This window comes from Primulina huaijiensis, chromosome 13 (assembly GCF_012295235.1).
Source record: "Primulina huaijiensis isolate GDHJ02 chromosome 13, ASM1229523v2, whole genome shotgun sequence".
NCBI lineage: Eukaryota > Viridiplantae > Streptophyta > Magnoliopsida > Lamiales > Gesneriaceae > Primulina > Primulina huaijiensis.
Genome location: NC_133318.1, coordinates 16,766,965 through 16,777,172, shown reverse-complemented (window position 1 = coordinate 16,777,172; position 10,208 = coordinate 16,766,965). Strand labels below are relative to the sequence as shown.

At 34.0% G+C, this 10,208-nt stretch overlaps 1 protein-coding gene across 1 annotated transcript; it reads right to left on the bottom strand.

Moving 5' to 3' along the window:
• Positions 1-3,365: 3,365 nt before the first annotated feature.
• LOC140991278 (uncharacterized) lies at positions 3,366-3,803 on the bottom strand. Its single transcript, XM_073461204.1, has one exon. It carries the CDS (start codon positions 3,801-3,803, stop codon positions 3,366-3,368), a length of 438 nt encoding a protein of 145 aa, XP_073317305.1.
• Between the last annotated feature and the right edge of the window lie 6,405 nt (positions 3,804-10,208).

Genomic DNA, 10,208 nt, shown 5'->3' with positions numbered 1-10,208 from the left:
CAAAATATCTTCCTAATATCAATTCAAAATAATTCAAAAATTATTTCCTAAAGACTTGGTCAATTGACCAATTATTTAGCAAATCTTTAACTAAACGTAACTAAGGCATATTTCCAACACTCCTCCTTGCCTTAGTAGCTGCATAGACCTAATTTGTTTCTCAACATTTCAAATCTAGCTTTTGGTAGAGCTTTGGTTAATATATCTGCAACTTGATCTTCATTATTGCAGTAACACAATTTGATTTCATCATTCTTTTGTACTTCTCTTAAATGAAACAACTTGATCTTGAAGTGCTTGGTTTTGCCATGAAAAACAGGATCTTTTGAAATTGCAATTGCAGCTTGGTTATCTACATGAATCTGTGTTGCTTCATTTTGTTCCATGTGTAAGTCTGCAAGTATTTTTCTTATCCAAATTCCTTGATTTACTGTAGCATTGGCTGCTACATATTCTGCCTCTGCTGTACTTTGAGCTATCACGTCTTGCTTCCTTGAACACCACGAAAAAAAACCTGATCCAAAGCTGAAACAAAAACCTGTTGTACTTCTCATATCATCAAGAGAACCTGCCCAATCACTATCAGAAAAACCATGAAGCTTAAAAAACTGACAGTAAGAATATTTGATGCCATAATTTGTTGTGCCCTTGATATATCTTACAATCCTTTTGGCAGCTTGAAAATGCACTTCACTAGCACAATTCATGAACCTCGAAAGTAAGCTTACAGCAAACATTATTTCTGACCTAGTGGCTGTAAGATACATCAAGCAACCAATCAAGCTTCTATATTTGCTTTCATCAACTCTTTCTGCTCCATCATCTTTGCTAAATTTTTCCTTCTCATTCATTGGTGTGCTGGTGCTTTTGCAATCTTCCATGTGAAATTTTTTTAGTATTTCCCTTGCATACTTCTTTTGATTTATGAAGACTCCATCACGATCTTGTTTCACCTCCATACCCAAAAAATAGGACATTAGACCAAGATCTGTCATCTCGAATACTTTGAGCATTTCAACTTTAAATTCTTTTATTACTTCCTCATTGTTTCCTGTAACAAGAAGATCATCAACATAAACAGAAACTATAATTAAGTCAGCATTTGTCCCTTTTACATATAATGTAGCTTCACTTGGACTTTTAACAAATCCAAGACTTTGAAGATGTTCATTAATCCTACTGTACCAGGCCCTGGGGGCCTGCTTAAGACCATATAAGGCCTTTTTTAACAAGTAGACCTTCTCCTCCTGTCCCTTGACTTGGAATCCTTCAGGTTGCTCTACGTAAATCTCCTCTTGAAGATAGCCATTTAAGAATGCAGATTTTACATCCAACTGATAAATCTTCCATCTTTTTTGTGCAGCCAAAGCAAGCAACATTCTAATTGTATCTAAGCGTGCCACTGGTGCAAAAGTTTCTGAGAAATCTACTCCAAACACTTGACTATACCCCTTGACCACAAGTCTGGCTTTGTATTTATTCACAGAACCATCTGGATTAAGTTTGGTCCTGTAGACCCATTTGACTCCAATGATCTTTCTGTGTTGAGGTTTATCCACCAACTCCCACGTGTCATTTTTTTCAATCATTTTGAGCTCCTCTTTCATTGCTTCAATCCACTTGTCATCCTTCTTTGCTTCTTTATATTCTGCAGGCTCAAAAATAGCAACATTACTTCGTTCATAAATATCAGATAAGGATCTTGTACCTCGAACTGGAACATCATCTATGTCATCATCAAAATACTGTGATGGTTCTTCCAATGGCTTCTTCACAGACTCCTCCCAGTTCCATTGTTTATCCTCCATAAATTTGACATCTCTGCTCACAAGAACTTTTCCATTTTGTGGTTGGAAAATTCTATAAGCCTTTGAAGAATCACTGTATCCAATAAAAACTCCTGGTTCAGCTTTTTTATCAAGTTTGTCTCTTTTTACCTGTGGCACATAAGAAAAACAAAGACTACCAAAAATCTTTAGATTCTGTAACTTTGGCTTATAACCAAACCAAGCTTCAAATGGAGTTTTTTCTTGCAAAACTCTTGTAGGCAGCCTATTCAGCAAAAAAACAGCAGTGTTTGCAGCTTCTGCCCACAACCTTTTTGGCAATTCCTTCTCATGCAGCAAACACCTTGTCATTTCCATTATACTTCGATTTTTTCTCTCACTTACACCATTCTGTTGTGGGGTGTAAGGAGTTGTGAGTTGGTGTTCAATGCCATCTTCCTCGCAGAACTTTTCAAATATGTTATTTGTATATTCTTTCCCATTGTCGGACCTTATTTTCTGCATCCTGCAACCACTTTGATTTTCCACAAGTGCTTTATATTTCCAAAATATACTAGCAACTTCAGATTTGATTTTGAGGAAGTAAATCCAGCAAAATCTGGTATGATCATCAATAAATATAATGTAATACTTACTACCATTTAAAGATGGCATTTTAAGAGGTCCTCCAACATCTGTGTGTACAAGTTGCAGCTTGTGTGTTGATTTCCATGTTATTTGAGGAAATGGTTTTCTGGCTTGCTTGCCATATTGACATGACACACAATCAGATAGCTTGTCTTCCAGCAAAGGAACACCTTTCACCAAGTTATGTTTCTGCATATATAGAAGTCCATCGTGGTGGAAATGTCCAAGCCTTTTGTGCCATAATTCTGCATTGCTTTCTGTAATTGAAAATGCTATTTGCTCCTCCTCCAAGAGATTTAAAGCAAAGCTTTTTGCTTTCATTTTCACCTTGAACACATCTCTACCTTTTGCATCTTTGATCAAACACCATTTGTCTTCAAATATAACTTTGAAGCCTTTTTCGATTAACTGGCCAACACTAAGCAAATTTTGATCAATATTAGGCACATATAGAACATCAGTAATGTATTTCAAACCTGTTAGACTTTCTATAGCCACAGTTCCTTTCCCTTTGACAGGAAGAAATTCACCATTTCCAATTTTTACTTTGGAAGTAATTGTTTTATCAAGCTCTTTGAAGAGCTCTCGGTCACTAGTCATGTGATTTGTGCAACCACTGTCGATCAACCAGGAATCGTTAGAATAGCTACTTGATGAGAAGCTTGTTGCAACAAAGAGTTGCTCCACTTCATGTTGCTCAGTAGAAGCCTTTGCCTCTTCAGATTGTTGGGACTTGCAAACCCTCTCCATGTGTCCCATAATACCACATTTTCTGCACTTGACATCAGGCCTCCACCAACACCTCCTTTGAGGATGGTTTGTTTTTTTGCAATATGGGCATGTTGGATAGGTCCAATCTTTGTTTTTGCCATCTTTACCTCCTCCTAAACTTTCTGCCTTTGCTTGAAGGGCACCCTCCATTAATTCTTCTCTTCTCATCATTCTCTTTTGCTATTGAGCTTGTAATGCATTCACCAATTCTACCAGGGAAATGCTTGACAGATCTTTAGATTCTTCTAACGAAGAAATTTTGGACTCGTATTTTTCAGGCAGAGATACGAGAATTTTTTGCACAATTCGTTCATCAGAAAAGTCCTTACCAAGCAGCCTCACCTTATTTACTATACCCAGCAACTTGTTGGAGTATTCTTTGATGGTTTCTGTCTCCTTCATTTTCAGCATTTCAAACTCCCTGATTAGATTGAGTACTTGCATATTTTTGGTTCTTTCATTTCCTTGGTACTCCTTTTTGAGGTAATCCCAAATATTCTTTGCTGACTCCAAGCTCATTATTCTTGTAAAGATAGTGCTCGAAATAGCAGAAAATAGGCAGGCTTTAGCTTTGGACTTCTTAGTCTTCCTCTCTTTGTGGATCCTAAGCTGAGTCATCGTAGGATTTTCTGGCAGTGGTTGTACATCATAGTCTTCCTCTATAGCTTCCCAAAGATCTAATGCTTCCAGATATGTTGTCATCTTAATAGCCCAGACTTGATAGTTATCGCCATCAAAAATTGGTGGTGCTATATGGGAGAAACTTGTTTCGGTTTCCATTCTTGAATCTGGGTTATGTGTTTGGATTCACTCCACTCAAAAGGTCCCTCAAGAAGAAAGCTCTGATACCATTTTGTTGTTTTACAGCAACAAAAAATAGAGTATAAAAGTTTATGGTGGAAAGCAACAAAAGAATGTATTTGGAATACTTCATTTTATTATTCATTGCAATACTCTTTATATAGAGTTAAAAAAAACAAAACAGAAACCAAAATATCTTCCTAATATCAATTCAAAATAATTCAAAAATTATTTCCTAAAGACTTGGTCAATTGACCAATTATTTAGCAAATCTTTAACTAAACGTAACTAAGGCATATTTCCAACAGTTTGTCATGAATTCTTTGTGCCGATTATCTGATTGCTGTCATCAGAAACTTTTATCTCATTCTGCTATTTGCAATTATATTCGATTTCTTTTCTGTCACATCTTTTTGGTAGAATATCACTGTCACATCTTTTTGGTAGAATATCAAATTTTACTTTGTGGACAGGTTCTCAAGAATGGTGTACACTTGTCTTCGAGCCTTTTATGTACACTGGGTTGTCCAGATTCTGGCAGGACTGTTTTTGTTTGTCCTATGGAGTTTCAGTTGACTCAAAATGGAATCTGTAAGCCATCTGGCCTTTCAGATGGTTGTTTCTCATCGGAAGGCTGCAAGGAGTTATATCTATTTCCGGTATGTTTGAGGAGTAAAATTCAATTGGAGAGTGCCACATCATCTCACTATGACTTATCCACGGAAGTTGAACTTGGGCTGGTTGAAAATGATAAAATTTCATATCCAAAGACCCATCTGTTCCGTGGCCTAAAGTGAGCTCTCCCTGCTCGTTAGCATCAAAGATAACTTATATATCTCATGAATCTATTGACATTCTTGATGTGAAATTTTGGAGGATGATTCTTCTAGGAAACTTTTAGAAACTTGCAATGCCTCATGGTCATGTTCACGAAGTTTACTCCTTGGTAATTTTGTTATAGTCCCAATACTTTCCATGAAATGTGTATTCCGGGTCATAGGTTCTGGAAAATTGTCTTCAGTTGGTCAGAATCTGAATAATACAAATAACGGTTCTGCCACTGGAGCTCCAGACTTGAGTAAAGAAGTGGTGTGTGCTTTATCTGTAGATCAGGGAACAAAAATTCTTTTGCTATTACCAAGAAATTCTGACTCAGACATGGATGTAACATAGAGAGTATGGGAGTCAGCGTCTCAACGTTGGAAGCCCTTTCCAAATAATTTACTGCTTTGAAAGATATTATAGTTTCATCAGCTGTGAAGGGTTCAGTTGCAAGGTATATATCTAACCTGATTCTTTTGTCGAGTTGGTTGGACTTGATCTTGATAGTTGTACAACACTCAAAGGGAAATTCTTTTTATCTTATGCTGGACTGCGTGTTGGGTTTGTCTTATGGGGCCCTGCATCTCCTTGATTGTACCGCTATATCATTATATCCCATAGATCTGAGGTTCTTTCACCATACAATCATTATTAATAGATGTTTTATGAAACTCAGTGATATCCTACCTTGTATAAAAAGTCATATAAGGTTTACACGTATTAATGTGATGGAGAACAGCAAGGAGAAGTTGTGCCATAACACGACTTTGTGTAGAGTATGTGCTGATGATGCAGGTGTTACCTTATTTGTAGTCAGTGGACCTGAAATTATCAGTCAATACCAAGGAGAAAGTGAACAAGCATTGGATGAAGTGTTCAACAAAGCCAGGCTCGCTGTGCCTGCTGCGTTAAATTGCTATTTTTCTTGTTTATAAAAGTAGATAAATTTTGATTTTGGATCTTTTTATTTCTTTAAAACTAATTATTTCAATGGAATGCGTTGATTTTTTAATGTCCAACTGGTAAAGTTGAGTAGAAAAATTTTATATAGTGTAGTTGGATCATACGAAATTCATGAAATTATATATATTAAATTTGTTGAAAGTGTAATAAGATTACATTTAAAACATGGTTGTTGGATGGAGTACGAATGCCTTGGTGTAAGCCCTTTTGGTAGCTCCGGCGGCATCACGTGTGTTTGCTCTATTATAGAATAAATTTATATTTTGGACAAATACAATATCGTATTTCTTAGTGGAAGTATTTTAACACTCTGGGATGCAGATTTTCATAGATGAATTGGACGCAAAGATGGAGGAGACCAGGTTTCTCAAAGAGTGGTTGCTACTCTCTTCAATGGGATACTAGTTGTTGCTGCTGCTGCAACAAACCGGCATGATAGCATTGAGCCTGCGCTTACGAGGCCTGGAAAGCTTGACCGAGAAATAGAAATTGGTTTGTTGAATTTTTTGCCAATCTGCTTTCGTTTACTATGTTGACATGACACTTCTCAGTAAAATCTAACTGTTGAGCTACTCTAATCAATCGGACACAAAGACTTTGGAGTCCGTTTTCCGCATTTTAGACATTTCTGGTTGGCAGGATTTCTTACATAGCATCAAGAAATTGAATTTTTATGGACATCCTTTTAGTGGGATATCATTATAATGAGATTTTTTCCACTTCTTTACACATTCTTCTGAGACAAAACAAAAATAATGGTCTGGCTTCAAGGACGTGGCAGCAAGAAATCGATTTTCTCATGGACATTAATTTTCTGTATGATTTCATTGTAACACTTGTCTTTTTTTTTTTTAAGACATGAAAAGAATGCTTTCTCTAGAATAGACTAGAATGTGTACACATTGAAAATTTTTTTCCATTCTCGTGATGCCAATGGTCACATATTTTAGTACTACATCAGTCCCGAAATATATAGACTCGTTTGCTTTTTCACGCAAATTAAAAATATAATTGGAAAAACAAATTTCTTAGTTTACCCTTATTTAACTATATAATTGGACAACAGAAAAAGGAAAAACAATCGGTATATTTGAGAGAAAGGTTTGAAACATGTAGTGCTACCTACATACAATCCTGCAACATCTAAGGAAGATAATTCTATAACTTTGTCTTGTGACATTTTTTTTCCAAAAATATAATCGTCTCTTCAAATTTGACAAAAATTATTGTGAAACAGTCTCACGGCTCAATTATGTGAAACAGATCTCTGATTCGACCCAATTCATGAAAAATGTTACATTGTACGCCAAAAATATTACTTTTTCATTACTCTAAATTTTCCCATGTTGATATGCAAAGGAGAAGGGACTGAAATGTGAATTTTAGAGATTGCTACATGCTTTTTTTTCCGCTCTTTAACATTTTGGATGTTTTTGTGGGTCATTCGCATGACCTTCCTTACAAAGGTTCTTTCTTCCTTTCACCTCAAGTCTTTTTGACTTATCGCTGCTGTTATCTTTTTCTTCAGNGAGCTACTCTAATCAATCGGACACAAAGACTTTGGAGTCCGTTTTCCGCATTTTAGACATTTCTGGTTGGCAGGATTTCTTACATAGCATCAAGAAATTGAATTTTTATGGACATCCTTTTAGTGGGATATCATTATAATGAGATTTTTTCCACTTCTTTACACATTCTTCTGAGACAAAACAAAAATAATGGTCTGGCTTCAAGGACGTGGCAGCAAGAAATCGATTTTCTCATGGACATTAATTTTCTGTATGATTTCATTGTAACACTTGTCTTTTTTTTTTTTAAGACATGAAAAGAATGCTTTCTCTAGAATAGACTAGAATGTGTACACATTGAAAATTTTTTTCCATTCTCGTGATGCCAATGGTCACATATTTTAGTACTACATCAGTCCCGAAATATATAGACTCGTTTGCTTTTTCACGCAAATTAAAAATATAATTGGAAAAACAAATTTCTTAGTTTACCCTTATTTAACTATATAATTGGACAACCGAAAAAGGAAAAACAATCGGTATATTTGAGAGAAAGGTTTGAAACATGTAGTGCTACCTACATACAATCCTGCAACATCTAAGGAAGATAATTCTATAACTTTGTCTTGTGACATTTTTTTTCCAAAAATATAATCGTCTCTTCAAATTTGACAAAAATTATTGTGAAACAGTCTCACGGCTCAATTATGTGAAACAGATATCTGATTCGACCCAATTCATGAAAAATGTTACATTGTACGCCAAAAATATTACTTTTTCATTACTCTAAATTTTCCCATGTTGATATGCAAAGGAGAAGGGACTGAAATGTGAATTTTAGAGATTGCTACATGCTTTTTTTTCCGCTCTTTAACATTTTGGATGTTTTTGTGGGTCATTCGCATGACCTTCCTTACAAAGGTTCTTTCTTCCTTTCACCTCAAGTCTTTTTGACTTATCGCTGCTGTTATCTTTTTCTTCAGAATCTTTTAGTCTCTTTCAATGGGGACTTTAAAAACGGGGAAAAGCATCTTTAGTCCCATGGAAAAGGAATTCTGTGATGAAGTAAAAGTGAATGTTCCTTTTGGAACTCAGTATTATTTACCATGTCGATGAATATATGATTTCTTGTGTGTGTGTGCTTTTCTTTTTTATCGGCTCCGATTGCTTCTTCTATCGCAACGAGGTTCTTCCTAAGGCCAGTACATGTAGCATTATCTTGTTTGATGCTGGCTGTGATATTTCTCCTGTAACAGAAAAAGAACATAATATTTTACATCTTGGGTGGGTTCATGTCATTGCCTTGGATCTTTGTAGACCTATCTATGTTCACTTCCTATGTATACCTATTTTCATGTCATCCTTGGACATTTGTCAATTAAGATAAGATAAGATTTCTTCGGGTCGAATTTTTCTAGCATTGGAGTAGATAATTCAGTATGGAACCAGTGTATTTAATTTGTGCTAAACAGAGTATCAATGGGATAAATTTTCATTTTAAATCTATCCTTGGATTCAAGATAATTAAAATCTATTATGTATCAAGTTATTCAGTTTTAGTAGTAATTGTGGTGAATTTCAAGATTGATGTCATTTGAAACATATCCATTAAATTTTTAATTTTTTACTAAGATGAACCCATCAATTCCTAAGGTAATAAATACCGAATTTCTTTTAAAGGGTAATAAATATACATCGATTTTGACAATGAAAGCTTTAATGGAAATTTGAAGGTACAAGAAATTTGATTTTAATTTAGAAAAATTATGAGTATTCTTGATAATCTTTTTTAAAATCTATGTATGCAGATGAGATACATTATTTTTATACAAAAACTTATGTGAGACGATTTCAATGGTTAATTTTGTGATACAAATATTCTATTTAAGTCACTCATGAAAAAATATTATTTTTTGTGTCAAAAACATTATTTTTTATCGTAAATATGTGCATGATTGACTTCTCTCACGAATAAAGATATGAGATACCATCTCACAAGAGACCTACTCATATAATTAATATATATATATATATTAATTTTTTTCATATAAATTAAGAATATTATTGGAAAAACCATTCACATAAACAAAAATCCTATGTTATCATTATTTAATATAATATTTATGTATTAAAAAAAGTTGAAGGAATACTAGTACATTAAATTCCTATAAGTTAATGTGGGAATCAAATATTTAATTTTTAAAAAGCTATTTTATATGTATATGTTATGAAAGGAACTTTACTAAGCATTTTCTTCAAACTCTTCACCTTTTTTCCCACTTGGGAATTTTCAAAGTCCAAACCAACAAACAAAGTACAAATATCATCTTATATACAAATAATAAATGTCATAAATAAATGCACAACTCTAGCTCAAAGACAGCACATTGGAGCGTGCATTACAATCGCCATATTATCGCCCCAAATTCTAAGACCAACCTCTTTGATTGCTAATTTTTTTTATAAAAAAAGAAGCCAAATTATAGGTTTAATTCTTGAAATTATAATATTCCTATAGTTGAATTGAATTTATTTCTTTCAACATAAATTTCCTAAATCTTGAAATAAAATTCAGACGCTGTTTAGTCGAATTCAAAATTCTCATGACATCCTTAATTTCTACAAAAATATCATTACATTTTGGGTCCCAATTTATCTTTCATGTTTATTTTCATTGATTCTCAAAATTAATGTTTATCCTTTTGCACAAACATCTGAAAAAACAAACTAGTCCACCGAATTTCTCTCCGTAAGACAATACCCTGATATTTTGTTTAAACCCATATATTTCAAATTTATGAATTTTAAATATATTTTTATTGTGTGAAGACTTCTTACATGTTTGTATAATATTTTATATTAAATAAGATGAGTTTCAAATTCATCGAATAATTATGTTATTTAAAATTCATTCTAGTTGTATCGTTCG

Bases quoted from the DNA above. Each gene is read 5' to 3' on its own strand.
- LOC140991278 (XM_073461204.1), bottom strand. From the start codon at position 3,803: ATGACTCAGCTTAGGATCCACAAAGAGAGGAAGACTAAGAAGTCCAAA.